The 27,118-nt window shown below is 41.8% G+C and overlaps 1 protein-coding gene across 2 annotated transcripts in view; it reads right to left on the reverse strand.

Moving 5' to 3' along the window:
* Positions 1–27,118, reverse strand: part of APP (amyloid beta precursor protein) — a 125,928-nt gene continuing 98,810 nt past the window's right edge. The window contains exons 8-11 of one of the 2 annotated variants that reach the window (XM_023726656.1): positions 19,671–19,724; positions 13,356–13,456; positions 9,294–9,440; positions 1–456 (exon numbers count right to left, since the gene is read on the reverse strand). In XM_023726656.1, coding sequence (XP_023582424.1) covers positions 355–456; positions 9,294–9,440; positions 13,356–13,456; positions 19,671–19,724 — 404 coding nt within the window. In that variant the 3' untranslated portion in view covers positions 1–354. The remainder of the gene's footprint in view (positions 457–9,293; positions 9,441–13,355; positions 13,457–19,670; positions 19,725–27,118) is intronic. The other variant, XM_023726658.1, reaches the window with a different exon arrangement.

A 27,118-nucleotide genomic window follows, 5' to 3' on the forward strand; every position in this document is an offset into this window, starting at 1 on the left:
GTCACAAACCACAAGAATAATATACAACTGGCTAAGGGGCTATGCGTGATAATCAATCAGGAGAGAGCTATTCATGCACTAGTTTGATACAGCTAAATTCTTTACAGTACACAAAACCCATTAATAATGTAGTGTAGAGACCAGCATGTAAAGAGAGAGAATACATTACTGATTTGTATATTAATTCAAGTTCAGGCATCTACTTGTGTTACAGCACAGCTGTCAAAAGGCGATAATGAGTAAATAATAAAACAGAAGGGTTTGTTTCTTTCCACACTATTCTATGAATGAACACCGATGGGTAGTGAAGCAATGGTTTTGCTGTCCAACTTCAGAGGCTGCTGTGGTGGTGGTCTAGTTCTGCATCTGCTCGAAGAACTTGTAAGTTGGGTTTTCATAGCCATTCTGCTGCATCTTGGAGAGGTGGCGCTCCTCGGGGGTCACGGCCGCGTCAACCTGCAAAGGAAAGGTGATGAGAATTGAGTGTCAAAAAAAAAAATCAATCCGTTAAGGATGCACACGTGCAAGCAGTAAAAACATAAAGAGCCTGGTACTCTCTTCCTTTGCCAAGATGGCAGAACACCTATTTTTTATCTTTCTTTCTTTCCACCTTTGACATCTCAAAAAGCAGCACAGAACCCTTGCCCACCAGATGGCCTATCTAGTCTCTAGCCACCAGGTGGCGCTTAAAACGTGCTGGCTCAGGCTTGTGAAAACCTCCCAGGTTGCTTCCCCAATTCACCAATAACGGGATAAATCTAGATAAATATTTTTTCTTCCCAGTTGGCTCAGTAAAGGACAAGCAGCTGCAATGGAAGATTGTTTCACGGTGATGGAAGACTGTTATATTTGAAAATGTGGTGCTAAGCTAGAAAAAAATCCAAGCGTGTCAGGGAGGGGGATTCACGGCAAAGTACACTGGGTGCTGCTCCAATCTGGGTGGAAAACACTCGACTTCCCGGACCGCTCGACATTTCCCCACGCTTCTCTTAATCTGAGCCCTGGTGGCCCAGTGGTTAAGAGCTACGGCTGCTAAACAAAAGGCCGGCAGTTTGAATCCACTAGCTGCTCCTTGGAAACCCTATGGCGCAGTTCTATTCTGTCCTATAGGGTCGCTCTGTGTTGTAACTGACTTGACGGCAACGGTTTCAGTTTTATCTGTTTTCATTAACTTTCATATGTTAAATAGAGGTTTGAGAATCATTTAATTAAAAGAATGGTGTATGTGTATCAAAAGCCAAAAACAAAAAACAAAAAAAACGAAACCCACTGCCATCGACTCATAGCAACCCCATAGGGTTTCTAAGGCTGTAAATCTTTACGGAAGCAGACTGCCACATATTTCTCCCTTGGAGAAAGGGGCTATTATTTAGCATTTGGAAAAAGGAAACATACAGCAAGGGCATGAGGTTCTAGATTATAGATTTCCTTCTCACTGAGCACAAAGATACTATAATACGTTGTCCGACTAAAGGTTTACAAATAGTTCCTTTCTCTTACTATGCTGCTTTACCTCTAAGATCGGAGTCCCTGGGTGGTGAGAACGGTTAATGTGCTCGGCTGCTAACTGAAAGGCTGGAGGTTCTTGTCCACCCAGAGGCACCTCGGAAGAAAGGCCTTGTGATCTACTTCCAAAAAATCAGCCATTGGTCGAAATCCCTATGGAGCATACCTCTACTCTGACACACATGGGGCCCCCATGAGTTGCAATCGACTTGATAGCAAATGGTTAATCCCAAGGCAGCTGGCATAGATGCACAGCTCCCTCGTGCTTTGGGCCAGCATGCTCCCTTCTTTACATGCCTGTCTTAGTCGTCCAGTGCTGCTACAACAGAAATACCACAAGTAGATGGCTTTAACAAACAGAAACGTATTCCCTCACAGTCTAGGAGGCCAGAAGCCCGAATTCAGGGTGCCAATTCCAGGGGGAAGGCTTTCTCTCTGTCTGTTGGCTCTGGGGGAAGGTCCTTGTCATCAATCTTCCCCTGGTCTAGGAGCTTCTTGGCGCAGGAACCCCAGTTCCAAAGGATGCACTCTGCACTTGGCATTACTTTCTTGGTGGTATGAGGTCCCTATGTCTTTCTGCTTGCTTCTCTCTTTTACATCTCAAGAGATTGACTTAAGACACAACCGAATCTTGTAGATTGAGTCTTGCCACATTAACATAACTGTCTGTAATCCTGCCCCGTTAACATCATATAGGAAAATCACATCAGATGACAAAACGGTGGACAATCACACAATAGTGGGAATCATGGCCTAGCCAAGTCGATACACATTTTGGGGGCACACGATTCAATCCATAACAATGTCCTCCTTCTTAACTTCCCACTCATGCCACTATGAATTGTTCCCACTGTACCATCTTGTCAGAGCTGCCGTGTTTTCTGGTAGCAGGTCTTCAGATTATTCCAGTGACAAGCCTGGGGGTTTCCTCTTAGAACAATGCCACCAATAATCTCTAACGAACAGTTAGCAGTCAGAGGGTGTTGCTCAAACCGATGCTTAACTGCTCCCCAATGTCACTGTCCTCATGGAACTAATGCACAGATGTTTTCCCATCCTCTCCCTTCCCTTTGATCTGCAGTGCTGTCAACAAATGAGGTCACCATGTTTTAACTGGTAATTGTGTAATTAGCCACGGACTTGTAAGTTAAAACGCCACCAGTAAAGGCTAGCACCGATAACAAGATGTTTCATTCACTCTCCGAATCAGCTTGCTGGGAAATGGCCTGTCTCCAACAGTATACCATTCGAACTTGGGCGTCTTTTTTTGCTTTATACCACCTCTGAACTGAGATTTCAAAGAGCATTAGGGTTTAAAAAAAAAAAAAATTATTTACCTGCTTAAGAGATAAAGCACAAAGCTGCATGTTTCTGAATGTAGGGGAAAAAAATCCAAAAACCATAATGCTACTTGATCATTGGACGATTATACTTTTATCTCCTCCAGGAGGCACATCAACCTTCACACTGGCTGTCAACAATCATTTGCATTCCTCAAGGGCAGGGGAAGACCTGGCAATTTAACAGCCTGTCTCCTCTTCAAACACCAAAGCCAGACACTTACGGGAGCTCGGCCAGAAACACAAGGCTCAGAGGGCAAGCGTCTTAGCCTCCTTCCTGCTGGCTAATCCTCATTACCCTGTGCTGCTGGGAGGGGAGCTCACATTTCACCGTTCCTGCCGTGGGGTGGCTTGGCCCTTAGACCTCAGAGGGCGCACATCTACAGGGGAAGGGATTATCTTCACAAAATGGCATCCAAGGGGTTTGGCTTGCCATCTTTTTATCCTCAACCCCTCCAAAGCCAGAAATGAAGAACTGAGTACTCACGCCCATGGATATTATCTACCACCAGAGGAAGAGCAGAAGCACTGATGGTTCAGGAGTAGAATCCTCATCTTCCATGTGGAAGACCTGGGTTCAATTCCCGGCCAATGCACCTCATGTGCAGCCTCCACCTGTCTGTCCGTGGAGCTTCCAAACTAAGATGGACTAGGAGGAAAGGCCTGGTGGTCTGCTTTTGAAAATCAACCAGTGAAGACACTCTGGATCCCAACAGTCTGAACTGGAACTGGTCATGAGAATGGTGCAGGATCAGGCAGTGTTTCATTCCACTGTGCAGGGGGTTGCCATGCTAACAACGACCACAAAAGGAAGAGCACTGAGCAAAGGCCAACCTCTGTCATCAGTGAGGCTCATCGATCTCCTCCTCACGGCTAAGGCACAGGAGTGGTGTGGGCCCGTCTCGGGGGGCCCCGCGCAGACAGTCACTGCTCTAACACCTGAATAGTATTTCTCCAAAAAAGAGCTGGGGGAGTTCAAGCCAGCTGTGTTTGTTCCGGAAAGCAGCACAGAACAATGAATTCAGGGGCAGAATCTCCATCCTCTCCCCGGGCAGACAGACCCGCCACTTGCTGGGCTGGAACACACACGCACAGCACCTCTGCTGGTCTCCCTCCTGACTCTGCGGATTAGACAGCAGGCGCGACTGATGGGAAGTCTTCATTTAGGGGTCAGTACCATGCACTGTGTCTTCATGAGAAACCCTGGCGCCCTTTGCACTGCACCGGAGCATGGCTTCAACTGGCTACTGCAGACAACCACCAGTTGCCGTCCAACTGATTTTGACCCATGGCGACCCCATGTGTGTCAGAGTAGAACTGTGCTCCATAGGGCTTTCAAAGGCTGATTTTTTGGAAGTAGATCACCAGGGCTTTCTTCTAAGGTGCCTCTGGTTGGATGCAAAACTTCCATTTTGAAGTTAGCAGCCAAGCACATTAATGTTTGTACCACCCAGGGCGTCCACCTCAAAAAGCTGAGCCCAAACAGCCTGAGTCACTTGTCCTAAAACAGCTTTGTGCAGAACCGTGGAATACTCTTTGGCTTTTGTCCCATTCCTACCCTTTCCTGAACTTGACTCTTTCTTAGGTGCTATTTATTCCTCCACTATATCCAGAGGAACTTATACTGCAACCATCAGACTATAAAGATAAAATTCTATTTGGGTCTCCTTAGTTTATACCACCTCTGGTGTATTTATGTTAAGCTTAGAGGAGGAACAGTGAACACAATTAATTTTATTATGTATTGTAACCAGCAGGATGCATGTTCTTAGGTGCTAATTAACACATATGGGTGTCCCCTTATGCATAGCACCGAGTTAGGCTGGGAAACCCTGTTGGCATAGTGGTTAAGAGCTATGGCTGCTAACCAAAAGCTCAGCAGTTCCAATCCACCAGGCGCTCCTTGGAAACCATATGGGGCAGTTCTACTTTGTCCTATGGGGTCTCTATGAGTTGGAATTGACTCGATGGCAACGAGTTTTGAGTTAGGCCAAACAATAGAAGCCCGGTTCCCTAAGACTGTCCATTTCTGGCCATCAAGGTAAAGGAGTAAAGGAGGAGAGGATAACTAACATGTAATTAACCAAAGAGTGTAATGACATCAAAGGAGCCAGGTGAGATGGGAAGGGAGACCAAAAGCTAAGTAAAAGACTAGACAAGCAAGTCATGAACTCATCCCTCCCAGTGCTGATTTTCTGCTCAACTGTGTATTTGTTCATTTTCTTAATTATAATTACATCTCTTTATAACGAGTTCTAGTTACGTTCATTGCCAGTACTGAAGTCATTCTTCTGGCAGGCTCCGAAACTCCTTTGCTATTTCTTCATCATCATTTTCTATTCTTTCCTCTGACCTTCCAAAGTATCTTCCTGCTGTTCACTTTAAGCCACATACAGATTTCTCATCTACCTTCATTTCTTCCCTGTCTTTGTTTCCAATTTAACCTGGTGATTCTAACTGTTCTATGACACCCGCAGTAGCGGCTGTGAGATGCCTCAATCCTGGTGGTCAACTTCTGGTTAGGGAGAAAGGACCCCTAAGTTTATATATTACAATGCCATGAGTATGACACACATTCATCAGGAAAAGCCATACGTCATAGTTCCGCACAAAGCTAAATAAGCAACTCTGTTCTTATTTAAATCATTAATGAGATGACTGGGAGACAGGCATTTCTGGTGTTAAGGAACCCTGTTGGCACAGTGGTTAAGTGCTTGGCTGCTAACCAAAAGGTCAGAGGTTCGAACCCACCAGTCGCTCCGCGGGAGAAATAAGTGACAGTCTGCTTCCATAAAGACTGTGGCCTTGGGAACCCTATGGGACAGTTCTACTCTGCCCTATAGGGCTGCTCTGAGTTGGAATCAACTGGATGGCAGTGGGTTTATTTCTGGTATTACCATGATCAGATCCACAAAAAGGCACTCCTCCACACCCTACAATAAGGAGAAATTGTGTGCCACGGCCCTTCTAATTGAGGGCGATTGGAAAGGGCTACAATGTAAATTTTCAACTATTCACTGCCAAAGTCCACGAGTGTAGGAAAGTTCCATCTGTTACTGAACAGAACCTGGTGTTATAGGACTTTGCAGGACCATATTAAAATGCACTCAGCACTGGATAACTCCGCTGGCACCATGATTTTCAGTTACCACTGGGCTACTCTGACACAGTAGGCACCTCTGGGAAACAGTAAGTCAAAGGGCTTTCGCTTCACTGCTTGACGCAAAAATAAAGCAAAGTCACCGCCTTTGGAAAGCATGGCTAATGGCTTACTGGATGAATCACTGGCCTTATGACCAAGCAAATCATTAAATCAATACTGATGGTTTATATTTAAAAATTAAAAAACCAGCAACCACTAATCTCCAACTGGTAACAACTCTATTCATAAAAATACAGTTTGCTGTACTGTGGTGGCTTGTGTGTTGCCGTGATGGTGGAAGCTATGCCACTGGTATTTCAAATACCAGCAGGGTCATCCATGATGGACAGGTCTCAGCAGAGCTTCCAGACTAAGACAGACTAAGAAGAAAGGCTTGGTGATCTACCCCTGAAAATTAGCCAATGAAAACCTTATGGATCATAACAGAACACTGCCCAACTCGCTTGCTTCGGACACATCATCAGGAAGGATCAACCGCTGCAGGAAAACATCATGTTTAGTGAAGCAGAAGGCCATGGAGGATGAGAGACACCCCTTGGTGAGACGGATGGGCACAACAGCTCTAACAATGGACTCCAGTGATCGTGGGGATGATGCAGGACCAGACAAGGTTTTGTCCTGTTGTACATAAGGTTGCCAAGAGTTGGAGTTGACTCAATGGCAACTATCCATCTCAGGTGTGCTTACTAACAGTAGAGAGAGAGAAGTAAAAGCAAGGAGTGCTAGTACTGTATGTCAGTGATTCGCAAACCTGTCTGCAAGCCCGATGCAAATGGGGGAAATCTCAACACTCAGATCCCGGCCTCTTACTTGGAGATTCTGTATATTCTGCATCACAAGGTCTATAGCGGGACCTGGAGACACGTTCTCTTAGAAAGCTACCTGCCAAGTCTGAGGCACAGCCTGCGTCTGCTAAAGGCCTCGCTTTTCCGTCCAGCACCAGTGAATTCTCTGGCCTATGGCAGCACAGCCAGGCACCGAGACTGATAGAAATTGTGCAGGCAGGAAGCTGTCTCTTGTCCAAGGCAATTGAGAGATACCATTATATTCAAGAAATTAAAAGAAGGGGATTTTCAGTTATTGAAGTATGACACCATTTTTATTTGTCCAAATGTGGAATTAAATTAAAAAAAAAAAACATACTGAGTAGAAATGAGATAAACTGACACCAATGATAGTATGGAGCCCTGGTGGTGCAGTGGTTAAGAGCTACAGCTGCTAACCAAACGCTTGGCTGCTAACCAAAAGGTGGGCAATTTGAATCCATCAGCTGCTCCTTCAAAACTGTGGGGCAGTTCTACTCTGTCCTATAAGGTTGCTGTGAGTCAGAATTGACTCGATGGCAACGGGTTTGGTTATTTTTTTTTTTTTGTACTGATAATATATCTTTCACTCTTTTGAGGGCCACCACAAGCTCAGAAATACTATTATGAAAACCACAACCCCAAACTTGTTGATGTATCATTGTTTATTTTATGTATTCGTAATCTAATCTGTGAATCATCCAGTTCTTTTTCATCTTACTGTTTTATGCACTCCATTCATTTCCCTTCTCTTTAGAACGTCCACACCAGTATGAACAGGGGAAATAAGGCTCAAAACTGTTTTCCATCAGCAGCTCCTGTAAACAATTAGTTTGTGGGGATTTTAAGTGCTGAAAAAAATGAGGTTTCTGGCTTCACCACAAATTTAATTTACTTAAGCTGTTCCTGTACTCCTATAATAAAGATAGGTTTGGTGCACATTTCCTTGGGCTTAGTGAGAAATTTGCTTCACCAGAAATATCTGGACTTTATAGTGATGGAGGGACTGATACAGTGGCCGCAACAATGTGCTGAAACTTAGCAACGATTGTGAAGATGGCATAGGACTGGGCAATGTTTCGTTCTGTTACACATAAGGTCTCTATGAATCAGAAAAGACTCAACTAAAAATCCTGTAACTCTCGAAATGTATCAGTTCTTTCTCTAATAGATAGTTTACTAAAAAGCTGCATACACTGTGGAGTTTTTTATCTATGAAAACTGTATTTTAAATGCATGAGAAGAACTTAGTTGCAAAGTTTTACTTGTTTTTAAAATTTTGCATTTAAGAGGAGGTTTAAGAAGAGACATATTTAAATCTTGTAGCTAATCGGTTTTGTTGGTGTAACCCACTTCTGTGTTGTATACTTCTGTTAGTCACAGATTGGCCCCTGGGGAGAAAGATTCTAAAAGAAGCATAATTACATGTTAATTATAATTGTCGCTAGTTGTGTCTCTCTCCACCTCCAGTGCCGCTGCACTGACACCCTGAAAATGCTGAGATATTTCAGTTGGAAGTGCAGGGTAATACGTTCGGCACATTGAATAAAGCCAAGTGTGTTTTGCTCAGCCATTTAGTACAATGTGATTTTCCTGGCCAGACTCTTTACTCAAAGTTACTATTATTTCCTGTAATCTGGTTTAGCTTAGAGGCCAGACTATTTAAGACTAAAGACAAAACAAAACAAAGCAACAACAACAAAATACCCCCAGGAATACACACACCCATTCCTGACTTATCAACATGGTTAGGTTCCAAAGACCAGGTTATCATGCGAAAATTGGCATTACATGAAAATGGAGGATGATCACATTAGATTACAAAATGGAAAGTGACTACATCATTACACAAATGCCAAATTACATCATTACATAACTGACAAACCACTGAGAATCATGGCCCAGCCAAGCTGACACGTAACCTAGCCATCATAGCCAGCGTTACTATTGCCTCGCACCCTCAGCATTCATTACTGCCAGACGTACGTTGTTAATGCACTAAAATAGTGGGATAATAGATTTTTTTTACTATTGTTGTAAATGCGAAATGTTAGACCATGAGATGCTGATAAATGAGGAGTAGGTGTATGTAAATGTGTTTAGGTTTTTTTGAAAAGAGCAACTTTCTACCTTCTTTTTCATTTCTAATCTCTGATACTTCTTTTTTTTTTTTTTTTTAAATCATCGTTGGAAAGTAATCACAACTTTCTTCAAGCCAGGCATTACATTAGTACTATTTTGATCATTTCAATATAAATTATAATAATTTGAGGTAGCAGCCCAAAACTGAATGCCATGACCACGTACTTAGCATAAACTGGAATGAATGAAAACCAAAGAAAGAAAAGCTGTAACTTGAGCTCTACGAAGGAATATTTTTTTCCTAAGAACAGATACTCACCTGATCCTAACACAAAGCTTATTTTCTCTCGTAGTCCTTCTTTACCAGCCACTTACAAGCATGCAGCTGATTTTACCTACCTCCACCACACCATGATGGATGGATGTGTACTGTTTCTTCTTCAGCATCACCAAGGTGATGACGATCACTGTTGCTATGACAACACCGCCCACCATGAGTCCAATGATTGCACCTTTGTTAGAACCCACGTCTTCCGCAAAGAATACCTTGAAAACAAATCAAGAGAAAGAACTGTAATTGCAGAAGACATTTAGATGGGGTATATGAGAAGTTTCAGTACATTCTCTGCCCTCACTCAACCTTATACTCTAAGTTTGGGTTGGTTGGCCACTTCATTATTCCGTGCTTACTTTAAAAAGGAAAAATCACATATTCTACTTATTAAGAATGACAGTTGCAGCCTATGGAACAATGTAGCTTCCCAGTTTCAGGGACTCTTCTTTTCTCTCACATGCCACTAAAAAGGCATAGCAGAAGTTTGCAGAGACCTGAAACCCTATGACAGGTGGAACATTCCATGAGAGGTGGGAGGCTAGCTCTTGGATCTAACAAAAACTGTCAAGAATGGGATCAGAATTCTGAAAGGAGGTCAGCATTATCCCAATCACAGCAGGTTTAGAGCTGGGAGACCTGATGCGTGACTCTAAACAACTGTACTTCAGGAGCTCTTCAAACCTGGAGATATCCTAATTTCCTTGGAAGGAAGGACATTTTTAATGCATAGGAATAAGCTTTTTGAAGCAAAGGCATTCAGACAGATGAAAAAGGAGTCTAGCTACTTATTTTGAGACACAGTAATTCAGCAGGACACTAATTAACCCTGAGAAGCACAAAGCTGTTAGGAGTTATTTCACAGGGAAGAAGTAGTAGGCTACAAGACAAGAATTTCAATAGTTGCACTTAACTTGGGACAAGCCAATTTTTACTATGCTGTCCTGAGAAACTAAAATAAAAAATATTGCTTTGATCTTGCTGTTTATTTGGATTAAAGATAAAAAGACTTTGGAGGACAATGTAAAGAAGAAATGGACAAAGTGTGATAAATTCATTGTGCGACATTTCTTCATATTGTTTATAAAATGAAAGCAATCATTATTTTTTTACTTTACTGAAACAGACTTACGAAAGCACGTTGGCATTTTATTATCTGGTTATATAAGGAGATGATCTTAAAGCTATTATTAAACATACACCACATTTGTTATATAAATTCACGAAAATAGCTCTGTGAATAATCCTTTCAATCCAGCCTCAAGATAGGAGCAAAAAAAATGACCGATTTTCATAGCTAAAACTAACATTTTAACAGTCTGAAAAGGCAATATAAAAAATACAGCGAATAAAGCAAATTTTTAAAAAAGGTTTTGCTCACTGTATATCTGCAATAAAATTAGAACTTGTTCATTATTACTTCTCTTTGTAAGCCTATATTCTGGTTCAACATATTCATAAAAAGCAAATCTTTAATTAGCTAACAATACTAGTTTGAGGTAAAATCAGGAATAAATGCAAGTCTGGACATCTTGCTATGTCTTTAAGAAAATACTATAATTTTGTAATATTTATTGCACTAATTATAGTACATTATCTTATCAAGTAACTCAGTGGAGGGAGCTGATTCTCCTAATTGCTGCTGGAGCCATTAGTCACTGTTGCATTACAGGAGTTAGGGTTAGTGCAGAGAGAGGTTTCTATGACACAGGCCCCATGAAATCCAAATCAGCACATTAACCTTCAGCTCTGTGCCCCACCAACTTCCAACCCTTTAGCAGTTACCCCCAGTTTTTTCTGTTGAACCTCTTCGGCATCACCCCTGACTTCATAATCATAGATGCTGGATTAGCCTGGATTACTGGATTAACACTTCACAAGGCTGCCAGCTTTTCCCAGAAAGATCCTGGGGGTTAGCGCACACCTGAATCCCAAGTCAGCGCTCATTTGCTAGTTATTCACAGAGAAAAGAGACACAAACAATAAAGGCATTTCTTCTGGGGTTTAATATTAGGACTTACACATTTTATTTATGAATATTAGATATCTTCCTTTCGCAAAAGAGCAAAACACACACACACACACATATGCAAGAAGTGCTTGAGAGAATACGTCCCAAGTGTTGTTAACACTATGAGAATTCACTACCAATATTTGTTAACCACTGAATGTGCAATAAAGTTGCCTTCTTTACGAATTTAACCCCTTTACTGTGCTTGGAGCCTGGTGACGCAGTGGTGAAGAGCTTGGCTGCTAACCAAAGGTCAGCAGTTCAAATCCTTCAGCTGCTCCTTGGAAACCGTATGGGGCAGTTCTACTCTGTCCTATAGGGTCGCTATGAGTTGGAATCGACTCGACGGCAACGGGTTTGGTTGTTTTTGGTTTACTGTGCTTAAGGATAAAATGGAAGGAACCCTAACATAATCCAGGATTTCATTAATCGGAATTTCTAAGCTTTTGGTGGAGGATTTATACAGCTGCTGGAACTGCCTGAAGGGGAGGTGAGTGCTTTTTCATTTACTCCATTTCTAACATTTAGGGGAAGAAAAGTGATTTCATCTGAAAAGAAAGCTGCTGTCTTCCCTGCCAAACGTTCAGATGAACAGCACTGCTTGGAGCATCTTGCAGCCCTACCCACTTCCTGCCTCTGCCCACCTGGGCAGAGTCCCCATGATCTTCCCATGGGAGACCTTAAACAGAGGGAGTAGGGGAGGGGGCAGCAAGGAAGGGCGAGAGGTAAGAAGCAAAGGGTTGTAGCTACAAATGTGAAATGTATACAGTGAAGTGTCCAGTGAAGCCAAGTAGGGTTTGGACATGTTTATTTGAGATTTTGATCCTTTAGATGCTAAACCTAGACTAACAGCATTATTCAGATAATGCAGTATTTCATAGGAATCTATAAACAGCCTTTGCAATCATTGTTTTCAAGAAAGCAGACAAATTGGTACAGTTAAGGCCACGTGGATGTGATGTGAAAATAATGATTGCCAAAGACTTGTGCAGGTAGATGCTGTTCAAAGCAAAACATTCCTAGAAAAGAGAGTGCAAGTTAATTAAAATGGCTGCTATAATAGGACTGATTCCATTTAAGCCCTGCATGAACTTAGCAGACCAAAAGGTTGGAGGTTTGAGTCCACCTAGAGGTGCCTCAGAAGAAAGGCCTGGCATTCTACTTCTGAAAAACCAACCACTGAAAATCTTATGGTCTTAAAAGCTTGCAAGTGGCCATCGAAGCCACAGCTGATCTCTATTTGCCTGGAGCAACAAAGGAAGAAGGAGGGTCAGGAATAGGAAGAGGAAATGAAATGTGTGGATAACCGCCTTCATGAACAACTGCCTCCTTTGCCATGAGACCAGAAGAACTGGATGGTGCCCAACTACCATTACTGAACATTTTGATTAAAGACTCTACAGAAGAATCCTGCTCAAAACAGGGAAAATACAGAACAGAACTTCAGATTCTCACGGAATCCAGATTTTCTGGAGCCGTGGAGGCTGGATTAACCTCTGAAACTACTGCCCTAAAATAATCTTTAAACCTTAACCCAAAAATATCCCCTGAAGTCTTCTTTAAACTGAACAATAGTTTAGCTTAACTAGTAAAGAACATCTACTTTGAGCATTACGCTCTTTTAAGATCTATCTATACAGGATCAAACTAACAATAGCAACTTGAGAGATTAGATAGGAACCTAACGGACAGTGAGTGTATATTAATGGGGGAGGAACAACTCAGGAAAGGAGAGTGAGAATGGGTGCACAACCCAAAGAATGTAATCAATGTCAGGAAAATGTACATACAGAAACTTGAATTGGTGTACGTTTTTGCTGTATATATTCAACAACAACAACAGCAACAAAAATTATTTAAAAAAGAAAAAGGAAAACCCTACGGAGCACAGTTCTACTTTGACACACATGGTGTTGCCATGAGTCAGAGTTGACTCCACGGCAACCGGAAAGTCATAAAGAACTACAGAGTGTCTTTTCGTCATGTTTTCATGGTGGCCCTATAGGCAAACGTTTTATATTTATCTTTCCTTTATCTTGATTTCAGGCATAGGATGAACAAGTGTTAACAATTTGGCAAGATGAACGGAGTGGCAGAAACAGGTGAACTGCTGACTTACCAATTTTTGATGATGAACTTCATATCCTGAATCATGTCGGAACTCTGCGTCCATCTTTACTTCCGAGATCTCTTCTGTCTTAATGTTTGTCAACCCGGAGCCTGAATTACGCCGTAATTAAAAGAGGCACAACATTCAATTAATTTTACCTATAAACAGTAACATTATGACAAAAAGGCCAACAAAAACTTATTTCTAGGCCTGAGGTTAGAGGAAAATAAGTTAATGACTTTTTTCAAGAAAAATGACACCCCGTATTTAAAACCTTAACCACTACCTATTTTACACAAAAAGAAATTAGAGATTTAAAGTATCTGAGCTTAAAGCTTCTACTTCCTTTAAACACATGCTATAACTTTTATAAAGGGGGCGGGGGAATAGAAGTCAAATGCTGACTGGAAACCAATCTGTCCCAAGAGTTTGCTGGCTTGGTTTAGGGGCTTATTGTTTATCCGATTATGCTTCTTTTTCCCTGTGCTCTCATTCCTTCAGAAAAAATAATACAAGGCTTTAAAAATGAGACTTAATTACCCAATAGAACAAAACAGCTACTTGGGAGCTTCGTTCCAATTATAAATAAATTATGTTCGTGTACCTATGCAGTGAAGCATTGTAAAACTCGTATCATTTATTTGGTAAAGTGTTCTCCTTACAGATACAGAATGCAACTGGTTCACCTGCTGAATAAAAAGTTGGGGTCTATAATTTTTGAAAATTCTTCTTTGGGACTAGCAGAATTTATAACCTACTAACACTTCCTTCTCTATAAATTGCCATATGAATCTCGTACAACAGTTTTAATGAATTTTGCTATTCAAGTAATAATTTGATGCTCAAAAACTAAATGCAAAGTCATTAAAAATGACAGTATGAATAGAATATTAGTTTCCACGTCGTAGCACTGAAATATCAAACATCAGAATTTTATAAGGAAAAGGGCTCTTAAAATCATCTCCTCAATGGTATTCCCACCAATGGGTAGACTTTCAGCTCCTGCTTAAACAGAAATGAACATGAGTTTTATCTACTAGAATAGCCTTTCTTCTATTAAGCCAAGATCAGTTTTCCTGCAACTTTCACCCCTGGAGGCAGGTTCTACAGAGTAAGTCTTGGAACACGTTTCAAACACCTAAGGAATGGGTACCATGTTCCTGCTGCTTCTTCTCTTACTTGAGCTACACACTCCCAGTTCCTCCAGCCGTTGCGAGACCTAATTTCTTGCTCTTGGTCTCATCAGTCTGACGATCATATCTACAAGGTGCTGTGAGACTTGTCAACACCTTGCTGAAACTGAAAAGCACAATGTTCAGAGCTGCTTGTCTAACAGCAGAGCCTATCCAAAGAGGAAATGAGGACAGCTTGACAAGACCTAGCAAACCCACGTTGGTGCTGACATATCACTGATTGCTTGTCCAATTGCTCAATAAGCTGCCAGTTAACAACATATCCAAAACTGACTCTAGAGTAACATCAGCCTACACCCTGCTTGTAGACTGTGAAGCTATTTTCTCTCCCTCTGCCTGTCAGAACATTTTCTTATCCCTAATTTCCCAGCCCTGCCTTTCTCCAGAGTTCCACAAAGATCGAGGAGAGTGGTCCTATGATTTCTCCCTCAAGTTCGCTTAGCCTGTGATTTGCCTGGTCATTAAGGACTTGGACTTAGCTAGAGAGGGGTGGTAGTTTTAAAATACGTTCACATATTTGTTGATATTCCGCCCTTCAAGAGGTGGAACTTAATTCTCTTCCCTTGAGTGTGGGCTGGATATAGTGACTTATTGCTAATGAATAAAACATGGTGGAAGTGATGATGTGTGACTTTTGAGAGTAGGTCATAAAAGGCACTGCAGCTTCCTCCTTACTTTCTCTTGGATCACTTGGTCTGGTGAAAGCCAGCTGCCATATTGTGAGGACACTCAAGCAGCCCTATAGAGAGATTCCCATGGTGAGGTATTGAGGTCTACTGCCAGGAGATAGCCAGGAACTGAGGCCTCCTGCCAACAGCCATGTGAGTGAGCCATCTTGGAAACAGACACATGAGCCTCAGGCAAGCCTTCAGATGACTGGTTGGTGTCTTGAGAGCCAGAACCACCTAACCAAGCCACGAAATCCTGACCTATAGAAACTACAGGAAACTAATACTTGCTGTTTTAAGTTGCTAAGTTTTGTGGTTACTGGTTACATAACAGTAGATAACTAATAAAAGGGGCTAGTGCTTTCTTCTCTCATCTTGATCTATTCAAGGCTTTAATTTTCTCTTTTCAGAAGATCATCCTCTTCAATACAGACATTACAGACAAGCAGAGAGTTGAACAGTTTCCCTTACTCTCTCATCTCTTAACTCTTGTCTCCTCATTGACCTTCCCCCCCCCCCACCATCTCGAGCTGCAGGGCTATCTCTAGTCTTATTTATTGTCTTGCTTTAGAATTGTTATTAGCATTTTCTCCCCACACATTTCAACCCATTCTGACCTCGACTCTTCCTGACATTAATTTTTACACAGCAGTGATACTAAAGCTCGTTTTGTTTATATATTTTGATCTTTCTACAAGCCCTCTTGAAATTTGAGAACTTTGTATAACTGCTGTGATTTCTGTAGCACCTCCACCATTAGGATCTAGTAATGCAATAATTTAAGTAAAGAATGAGCTCTCCACTCAAATTTTTTATACCCCTATGCTGTTTCTGGAAGCATCCTGAGAATACTTTTCATGGTCAAATACTTAAAACAAAAAAATTGAAATTCATGTAACAAGTCAGGATGATGGATAATTAATGTTTACAGCTCGACAGTTTGAGAGATTCTCAGGAGAAACATTTCTTGTTAGTTCATTTTTATTTAGCACGTATAGTTGTTTAGTGAAAAGATTTTCAATATATAAAGCAAATCTCAGTAAAAGCTAGGGAAAGAAACTAATAGACTGGCCTGTAGGGAAACATCATCAATAATAAGCTGATACTGCAGGCAACGAAATGTGGTGGGTAGTTTTAAATAATTTGCGGTGACCTTTGTGTACAGGCTCACCCGAGGCCTTTTTCTGAGTTATGCTGATCCCATTCCAAGCCCTGGTGACTTTAGTTCTGTTTTCCTCTAAGTTATGAGGTGTGGGGAGCGCCCCTTGTTCATGTAGGAGCTAAGGGAGGTAAGTCTTTCACAGCGCCTCGTACACGGCCTCGGGTCTCTTTTATTAGGACTGGAGAAGAGTGGTAATAAATTATAACGAAAGGGGTCGCTTTCCAGCGCACGTGAAGAGCGTGCTAATGTATTTTTCTTCTTTATTCTCGTTACATGGTGTAAAGGTGCTTTCAGAGTCTATACTTTTCCTGGAAATAAGCCAAGAGGTGTAACCGTAATGGCCGCTCTGGCTCATCCTACCTTGGCCAGAAATCACCCCTGAAATTACCGTGTTCCCTACCTGAACCTACACTGTGGAAGTTATAATGCCCAGGTTATTTTGGGAAATCATTCTCCTTAGCTGTGATCACATAGAAATGGGGGGAAGGCCTTTAAAAACATACACCTTTCCTTACTTGTTTCATTTGTACAACAATCCAGAAATATCCAGAATAGGCAAATCCATAGACACAGAAAGCATATTAGTGGTTGCCAGGGGCTGGAAGGAGGAGGGAATGGCAGGTGAATGGTTATTCAAAGACGATGCCATCATTTGAATGCTGGGCTATGACAATGTTGGGAAGGGTTTCTAAGTCTGGAAAGTCTAAAGGTATAATTAGGCACATTAAACTCAAACGTGTGGTCTCATAATGTGTCATGACAGAGACACGAAATGAATGCTATAAATCACAGAGACATTAGTCCAAGTGCTTGAGAGATTCACCTTGACAGGTGTGCAAAAATACAGCATGTCTACGTCTTGCTACCTGTCTAGTGAACACAGGTATTCATAAATGTGTCTTAACTAGAATCTTCCTCATTTAACATCTGAGCATTCGTTCCCTCACATGGCTCATCATCTGTTGGCGTAACCCAAGCCTTATATAGTAAAAGAAAGCAATCTTGGCCAAGATCATTCTCTCATCTATATCTAGGGAGAATGCCAATCCGTGTACCTCAAACCTTCCAAAGCCTCCCCTGAAGCTTACTGCCAGCAAGTGCCCTGGTTCACATACCCCTCGATCACTCCTCCCTCTGCTCACGCCATGTAACAAACACAGCTGTTTGCACTTTATGCTGCTTTGTATTTCCCTGCCTTCTCAATTCCACCTCACTTTTAAAAATATGCAAATTATATTCCTTCTACTATATTTCAAGCCCCTAAGAGCAGGCACCTTACCATTTAATTTCTTTCGAGCCTCCGGAGCATTTAGTACATTGATCTTTGTGAAACAGCAAAATGAAATAATATGCACTTAAAACGGTTTTCCAAGCTACTGTTGCAACAAAGATTTTACGTGGCTATTTTACCACCTACATAATACCTCTAGCTATTGTCTCGCTAGTCCCTTAAAACAGATCAATTTTGTTTAAAAACTTTTGGAAATGTATGCTCTTCTCATGTTAGACTTAAATAAAAAAAGGAAAAAATCTATTTAGGTGGTGTCATCCTCCCCGGCTATTTCTATAGGAGCATATAGGCCCACCTTACCCAACGTAGGAACTCAGTAAAATTAGTTTATCGAGTGCTTTTAAATCACATTTTATGCTTATAGATGAAAAGTATCTCTTCCTTTAAAAACAAGGGAGGAAGCAGCATGAAGAAAACCCCAAGGCACATAACCATTCTCTGAGCTGGTCTGGGCTGCAGATGGAACAGCACTAACCCTCTGTCTTGGGCCCCACCAGCTGGCTAAGCAGGATGAGAACGCCAACTGCTGGCTCCTTGGCATTCACTATGTGACACAGGCAATAAGGAGGACGTTAGGGCGAGCCGAACCTGTATCCAATTTAACGATAATTTAAGTTTCCTTTAACAGCCCTGCAGACAGAGATTCATAAAACCAACTAGATCAGCTGTCAAGATGTGTCACTTCACTGTCTCTGCCGTCACTGCTTATCACAGTGCGAGGCATGAGGACGCCACCAGGCAGACTCTCAGAGTCGTCATCAGTGACTCTGGCTGGAAGGCGCATGTAGCTGGAACCTGCACTGACTCGAGAGAGGTGAAGTTTACTCCTGGACTTGCTGCTGACTCTGTCTGTATCTAGGAGCCAAGGTCGACCTCTGTATGTTGATGTCTTCAAGTGAGGTTAATTCTACGTTCCTTAGCCACTGCACGGGGCCATTATGAGGGTAAAGAAGACACTAAATATGGGAAGATGCAAGCTGTTGGGAGCAAAGTCTCCCAGAATACACAGATTTATCAATTTGATAACTGCCCGCCCCTGCGTGACTCATTGACAACATCGGGTACTATCAGCCGGACAACATTGTGTGTAGAGCAGATACCGGCATGTGGGAGCTTCTGCTGTGGTGTGATGAAATTATTCTTAAAACTAACTGAGACAAATGCCAAATACAGAACAAAGGGTGAAAACGCATTTCTTCTTAACGCTTGAAACTGTAAAAACAGAAGTGTCTATTTTGGTGTTAATGTGATTTGTAAGCAATGTAAAAAAATAAAGGGCTTGTGTGCAAAATTACGCACATACATCTGCTGTGTTACAACAGACATTCATCAGGAATGGGCACACGCAACCCAAGAGGGAGAAAAAGTCAACATTTCCGGCTCTAGAGATACCCCCATTCTGGTATTTTTAGGAAATCAGGTCTCCCTCGGTACTGACTGAAGTTCGTGCCCAGATGAGACAGAACAGAACCCATCCGGATACCAAACAAGAAAGAAAAGAAGCAATGTGCTCAGCATTGACTGAGTCGCCACCACATAGAGTCTGAATCAGTGTGGGCTTCCAGTTTTTGAGGACAAGTTCTCTACCTTACAAAAAAAGAAAAAGGAAAAAAGGAAAGTTGGAAGGGGTCTCTTGAACTGATTCAAAGCGAAAGCTCAGATACATACACAAAAAAGATTACTTAATTAGGAACTTGGGAAACAAAGTGTGAGAAAATGCAAAAGGGGAATTAAAAAACGTTCGCTTTCCATGGTCACTGCAACTTCTATTTCACAGGATTTATAATTTAAAAAGGCCCAGCTAACAAAAAGGTCGGCAGTTCAAATCCACCAGCCGCTCCCTGGAAACCCTACGGGGCCGTTCTACTCTGTCCTATAGGGTCGCTATGAGTCGGAATCGACCCAACGGCAACGGGTTTGGTTCGGTTTGATCATGAAGAAACGGGGTGGCGCCTGGTCAAGGTCAAGCTCAAGCACGGGATGCTGACAGAAGTTAAGTGAGTCAGATACCTGGTCGAGTGGTCAGTCCTCGGTCGGCAGCAGGGCGGGCGTCAACAGGCTCAACTGGGCACAGGTAGCCAGATGCACAGAAAGCAGACAAGACAAATCAAGATAGTAAGTCATGGCTCCGGGACACAGAGCAAGGAAAAGCATGTGCAATAAATAAGTTACAAAAAAGGAGCAGCTGGAAAAGAACCACAGTGAGTTAATCCCGAACATAAAGGAATGGGCGGGGCACCACTTCAAAGGACTTATCGCTATTGAGGTGTCAATCCGCCTCCTTAGCTTTCGAATAAAAAGTCACCAGGATCAGCAGTGACATCAAAGAAGAGGGATTGGGGCGTGTGACTTTTCCTTTCAGCTAGTTTAGAGATAGTTTCTCGGCTTTTGATCAGAAATGACATATATTATACCCAGCCCAGCAGAAAACCTTAAGGAGACCTCCTTTTTACAACCGTACAATCTTATCTTACTTTACAGTTAATTAACTAGAAAAGGACTTGCTTAGACCTCCAGGGGACATGCAAATAAGAATTTATCAGGAGAGGAAAGTTTCACCACATAATTTGCCATTTAGTGAATCAAATGCCGCCCGAGACTGAGGGTAAAAGAGAGAAATCGGCGAGTTTCTCCCCTTTGTTTCTTTTGAGGCTGGTTTCCGCTGGAGAGATGACACACAGTCGAAATGTGTGAAATGTGGATGGTTCCTTCCATTACTTGTTGACTTTAATAACTGTCCCTTTGTGTGTAGTCTGGGGTCTGACCCAAAGCAAGTGGAAACGCAGCATTACAGACGGCACACCAGTGGCCAGCAGTGCTCACCATTATCTGGAATTTCCAAAGGGCTTCTGATTCTCAAAGAGTATTTCCTTGATGTTATACTGGTCTTTGAAGAAACAAGTGATGGAGAGAGAAACAAGCCGTTAGGGTTAATAAGGCGACAAGGGGAAATGCTGGCGAGGGAGGGAGAAGCCCCTTTGGGAGGGCCCAGGCAATGAAAAGGTTAAGGCAGTAAGAAAAAGAGAGCACAGGTGTCAATAGGAAGGCAAGGTGTGCTCTATGGGATGGCAACCGGATCAGTGACTTCCACAAAACCACAGAGTTTGCTGATGCACACAGTGCCGGCATTCAAAAGTGGGGTGATAAGCCCAAATCGATTATGAATGCCACACACGGGCACAGCAGTGAAGGGAAAAAAGCCACAGCAAAGCCAAGTATTTAAAATAGGAGAAGAAATATGAGAAAATAATGTTTCCGAGAGCACTAAGAAATTTGGAGGAATCAAAGAGAAAAAGATGCTGAGTGAAGTAAGTCAATCACAGAAGGACGAATACTGTATGATCTCACTTGTATGAAATACCTAGAATAGGCGAATGGATAGAGATCAATGTTCATTAGCGGTTACCCGGGGCGGGAGGGAGGGAGAAAGGGGGAGTCTCGGTTTAGGAAGCAGCGAGTTTCTATTGATGGGGATGGAAAATTCAGCAATGGGTATCGGTGATGGCAGCTGCACAACATGATTAACGTAATTGGTGTCAGTGAACTGTACATGCGAAAAATGTCGACTTGGTTAAGGGTATTATCTACATTTTTAAAAAAAGAGAGAGAGAAGCGGTTTGGTCCTTTATGGCGCAGACACTGGCAGCGTGGTGGAGGAGGAAGGAGGGTGGAGGCATTGGCTGCCCTTGTTTCGACCCCAGACCCCAACATTTACAATGTAAGAGACTTGGGCAAACGACCACTCCTAAGGCTGTACTTGTAACTGCAATGAGGAAGAAAGGAAAATAAATTTAAACACCTGTTTCAAAAACGCCCACGTACTCTAACTGTACGTATTAAATAGTCTATACATTGAATATTCTATAACAACTACTGCTGCAAGTCAGGAGCCCTGGTGGCGCAGTGGTTAAGAGCTCGGCTGCTAACCAAAAGGTCGGCAGTTTGAATCCACCAGCCGCTCCTTGGAAACCCTACGGGGCGGTTCTGCTCTGTCCTATAGGGTCACTATGAGTCAAAACCAAGCCGACGGCACCTAACAACAACATTGCTGCAAGGAGCTCCAGTACTTCATGTATTAGAATAAAGACACAACTCTTTCTGCAACTCACAGATACAACACTGTGACAAATGAAGTCGTTTCTCTGTAGTTCATCTTTTTTTCCCACCTGCAACAACATATAGTGAGTGACTTTATTACTCTCTGTAAAATGGGGTCAGTGGAAGGATTATTGTACTTTCTGAGAATTTCCTGATGATGAGTTTCCAAAATGGTGCACCAGCTGTGGGAAAGAACACAGCAAACCACACTCAAGGAACAAACAAGTAACAGAAGTGGTAATCATATAATCAACAGTTAAATCATTAGTATATGTATTCGACGCTACAGGTTTCTGTCAGCTGTATTTTTACAATTAAAAAAAAAGAAAAAACAAAACAAAAAAACGCACGTGTCAGAGGACAACTTCACTGCAAATACATACATGCATATGGTCTTGTAAGAACCTGTTGTGCCTCTTTAAATGTATATTATTTTATATATATCTATTACACATAAAGAGGAAGACAATTGGCCACAAAGACATTCTACTCTGGTGTTCACTGATTCTACGCTGACCTTGTGGCTGGTCACCTCAGGCAGTAATAAAGAAACAGGACACAGGCCGCTGTCATTGACACAAATGCTCCCACCAGTTCATTTCACGATCCAAGAGAATAACCATTCTCTAATATCATCTTCACTTCGTTTTAGCCACTTACTTAGGTTTTGTGGCTCTGAAATCCAAAGAATAAAAACTCCTTAAGGCCAGCTGCAGCTGTGTAAGAGGCTATAATACTGGAGAACTGTGTTTATTTTTTCAACATAATTAAAAGACTGTCTGGGCATCTGACCTCCCTTCTAAATGTGACCAACTGTTCTTCGGAAAAACCACATATTTTTGGTAGGCATTTGAAGTTCTGGTGATAAGAACAGCAAGGACAATGAAAGGAAATCCTCTGAGAATCTGAGATATTTTCAGTAGCTCTGTGTGTATATGCATGTGTGTGTAAACAGAGATTAACAAGAAATCAGACTCTGGGGAGAGGCAGACAGAAGAGGAGAAGTGAAACTTTAGGACTATCTGCTTACATGGCTTGGTATATTCGTTAACTTTAAAGACACATTATTTGGGCCAAATGGGTGAATCTCCTTAACACAGGCTAGGAAGTTTCTCTGATAGGATACTGACGCCCTTCAAAAAAAAAAACCTACCAATCGACATGAACTATGTTGCTATGATGCTGAACAGGTTTCAGTGGAGCATCCAGACTAGGACCAACTAGGAAGAAAGGCCTGGCAATCTACTTATGAAAATCAGCCAATGAAAACCTTATGGATCAGAATGGCCTGATCCATAACCAATCACGAGCATGAGCAGGATCGGGCAGTGATGCAGGACTGCTGCGTGTGGGGTCTCCATAAGTTGGGAACAGCTAACAACAATAACAGCAGGCACCTTGCTACGAGCTTATCATGCAGTCTCATTTAATGCTCAAACCATATCTCTGAGTTAAGGACTAACGTCAACCTTGTTTTACAGATTAGGACGAAGCCAGAGGAGCTGAGTAACCTGCCCACCATCTCACAGCAGAGCTGGAATTTCAGTTCAGATGCACGTCATCCCGGAGGGTGTGACAGCACTACCTGCAGGATGGTGTGTGTGTGTGTGCGCGCGCATGCGTGTGCGTGCGTGCAGGCATCTTCTGTCATCATTATGACTAGGGAAAAGGAGTGCAATTGGGGTTTCAGAGAGTGGGGACCAGGGATGACGCCTGATGTGCAATCCACGGGCAATCTCAATCTCACACAGTTGAAAATTGTTCTGCACCCGACATGATTTTCTCATTTCCGGCTGAACATTCAATGGTTTATGATTACGTGAGTCTAGAACCTAAAGCTATTGTATAGAGAAACACAAAGCATATTTACAGTTTTAATGGGAGCTGAATTTTCTAGGAACATATGACTGGGTAAACTGAGGAAAGAATGGATTATTCAGAGCTTTACCAAGAGTAATTCACTATTTTTGAGAATCACGTCCCTGATGCTGCTGCTGCTCATAGCATCTCAATCACCAAAGGAGCCCCCTATTTTGTTGTTGTTAGGTGCCGTCGAGTCGATTCTGACTCCTAGTGACCCTATCTGCAACAGAAGGTAGCAGGAAACACTGCCTGGTCCTGCGTCATCCTCCTCTGTATTTGTCACATCCATACAAGGGCAAACATCTCACGAAGCCTTTGTTTCCACTATTAGTTGGGTCTGAGCACTTAATATACCGTAACATATATTACATCCAGTATATTGATTTCCCCCTCTAAACTTTGCCAGTCAATTTCATTTAAAGATTGTTAAGGCGGCTTTTAAACATATGTTCTAAAAGGGGCGTTGGGTCTGACAGTGTTGAGAATCACAACTCAAGAACCCGAGGTCTTAAGTACTATTGTCTCCCAATACTTTTACGTAAGATTTTGCTGTTTATCAATAACAGATCTTTATTTAGCAAGAATAACGCCAGCTCTTTGGATGAAGCCGAGGTGATGTACCAGGTGCATTTGGTCAAGGACCCAGAGGCACTAAGTCAAGGACTCTGCCCAGTTGGGCATCTTGGCAATGCCCAAGGGCCTTGGATATCAAGTACAGATTGTCTCCAAGGGCTGACGCCAAGACGTGCTGTCAGGAACTTAAACATCTAAACTCAAAGGCCACTGGCCGTTCCCAGAGCCCTCTTCGGAGCAGAATGCTCTGCAGTATCTTTCAAATTGTTTTCATATTGGCCTTCCAAAAACTGATCACTCTGGGGAAACCCATGAGAGTTAATCCAATCTTTTTCTTTGGATTATTTGGCAAGAGAGGAAAAAAATTCACACCTTTTACTAATGCCTCTTAACTTGGCTGAGACTTCATTGTTTCTTATTTGATATGGGGGAACTGTAACATGCTCAGCTGCTAACCGAAATGTTGGAGGTTTGAGTCCACCCAGAGGCACCTCAGAAGAATGGCATGGCACTCTACTTCCAAAAAATCAGCACTGTAAACCCTGTGGAGCATAGTTCTACTCTGACACACAGGGAGTCACCATAACTTGGAGTTGACTTGACTGCAGCTGGCCTGGTTGGTCAAGGTCCACGAAAACAGTGGTTATGTTGTGGATGGCATTAGGGTTTAGAAGGGGAAGGTGTTAAATCTCTGGGTTTCAGGAAACTACTTTGGTGAAATAGTTCCCTTCTACAGTTCTACTTAAAAGGAACAATCAGCATCATTCAACTTTTTTTTTCTTAAACAAAAGGATCAGTTTAGCTACTATTTAAAATTTTACTAACAAACAGCAGAATGCTCAATAGAATACACATAAACTCAAGATAAAACATGTGGAGCATATAAAGGCAGATTTATTTATTGAACTACTGGCTTTATTTATAATACCAATGTGGTGACTGGTAAGTTAAATCTACCTCATTAAAGTCATCAAGGAAATAAGCGGGTTGATATGCCACAAAAAGGCAGTTAAGCTATCAACAGTGTGAGAAAATAAAGGGCAAATATGAAATTCAGGAAATGTGACGCCGTCTACGATTATATTAAATGAGTTGCTGTTCTGTATTGTGCGATGTGGCACCAAACTCACTGCATTCCACTGAAGTTGCTAAACGTGTTGGACCGATGTCACTAAATATTTTGAATCGGTTTCCAGAAGAGTTAAAATTGACAAGGGCCTTGAGTGACTTTTATTCCTTTAACTCTATATGGGCTGTACTTCTCCAGGTTCACAATATTTAAAGGAAATATCAAGTATTACAACCATACACAGAAATGTCTCTAAATTAATGTCACTTTGCTGCTAAATTACCTTTCTTTATGGTCACTAAATCCTTTTCCATAAACTTTACCATAGATGCATTTTAATTTCTAAGTCCTATTATTTGTGTGTGATCATAAAAAGGACTGAGGAAGGGCGAAATATATTTTATTCCCTATCTCAAAATCAATACATAACGGGAGCATTTTAACAGGTAGACATTATACATCTGAAAGACAAGTGAAAAGGTCTTAAATTCTGAGACAGAGACACTGATAGGAAGGAAACACAAACTATAACTTTAGAATCACGTTGGAGATAAATAAGTTTTCAAAGGCAAAAGCAATTGTAAACAGAGTACAATCTAGATATTTAAAAATTTTCAGGAATAGCTGAGACTCAGACAGAAATGACAAACTAAACATCGAACCCTGAATCTGGCAGACAGGGAATAAAGGGAGTTAATTTTCTACCAAAGAAGGTTTGTTAGGGTTCAATTTAACATCCTAAAATTCTAAACCACTCCTCTTCAGATTGTTGCACTGTGGTGACCTGCGTGTTGCTGTGATGCTGGAAGCTATGCCACAGGTATTTCAAATACCAGCAGGGTCACCCATGGTGGACAGGTTTCAGCGGAGCTTCCAAACCAAGACAGACTAGGAAGAACGCCCTAGTGGTCTACTTCTAAAAAAATTGGCCAGTGAAAACCAGTGAAGAAACAGCTGCAAATATCCATTAGTAATTGGAACATGGAATATACAAAGTATGAATCTAGGAAAACTGGAAGTTATCAAAAATGAAATGGAACACATAAAGATCATTATCCTAAGCATTAGTGAGCTGAAATGGACTGGTATTGGCCATTTTGAATCTAACTATCATAGGTCTACTATGCTGGGAATGACAAAGTGAAGAGGAACAGTATCACATTCATTGTCAAAAAGAACATTTCAAGATCTATCATGAAGCACAATGCTGTCAGCGGTAGGATAATATTCATGTCCCTACAAAAAAGACGAGTTAATATGACTATTACTCAAATTTACCTACCAACCATTAAGCCAAAGATGAAGAAACTGAAGACTTTCACCAACTTCTGCAATCTGAAATTGATCAAACATCAATCAAGATGCACGATAGTTACTGGTGATTGGAACGCCCAAGTTGGAAACAAAGTAAGATCAGTAGTTAGCAAATATGGCCTTGGTGACAGAAATGACTCCAGAGATTGCATAATAGAGTTTTGCAAGGCCAATGACTTATTCATTGCACATATATTTCTTTAAGAGCATAAACAGTGACTATACATGTGGACCTCACTGGATGGAATACACAGGAATCAAATCAACTACATCTGTGGAAAGAGACAATGGAGAAGCTCAATATCATCAGTCAGAACAAGGTCAAGTGCCAACTGCGTAACAGACCATCAATTGCTCATATGCAAGTTCAAGTTGAAGCTGAAGTAAATTAAAACAAGTCCACAAGAGCAAAATTACAACCCTGAGTATATCCCACTTGAATTTAGAGACCATCTCCAGAACAGATTTGATGCACTGAACACTAATGAACGAAGACCACACAAGTTGTGGGACGATATCAAGGACATCATACATGAAGAAA

Source organism: Trichechus manatus, unplaced genomic scaffold (genome assembly GCF_000243295.1).
Source record: "Trichechus manatus latirostris isolate Lorelei unplaced genomic scaffold, TriManLat1.0 scaffold00012, whole genome shotgun sequence".
In the NCBI taxonomy this organism is placed as follows: domain Eukaryota; kingdom Metazoa; phylum Chordata; class Mammalia; order Sirenia; family Trichechidae; genus Trichechus; species Trichechus manatus.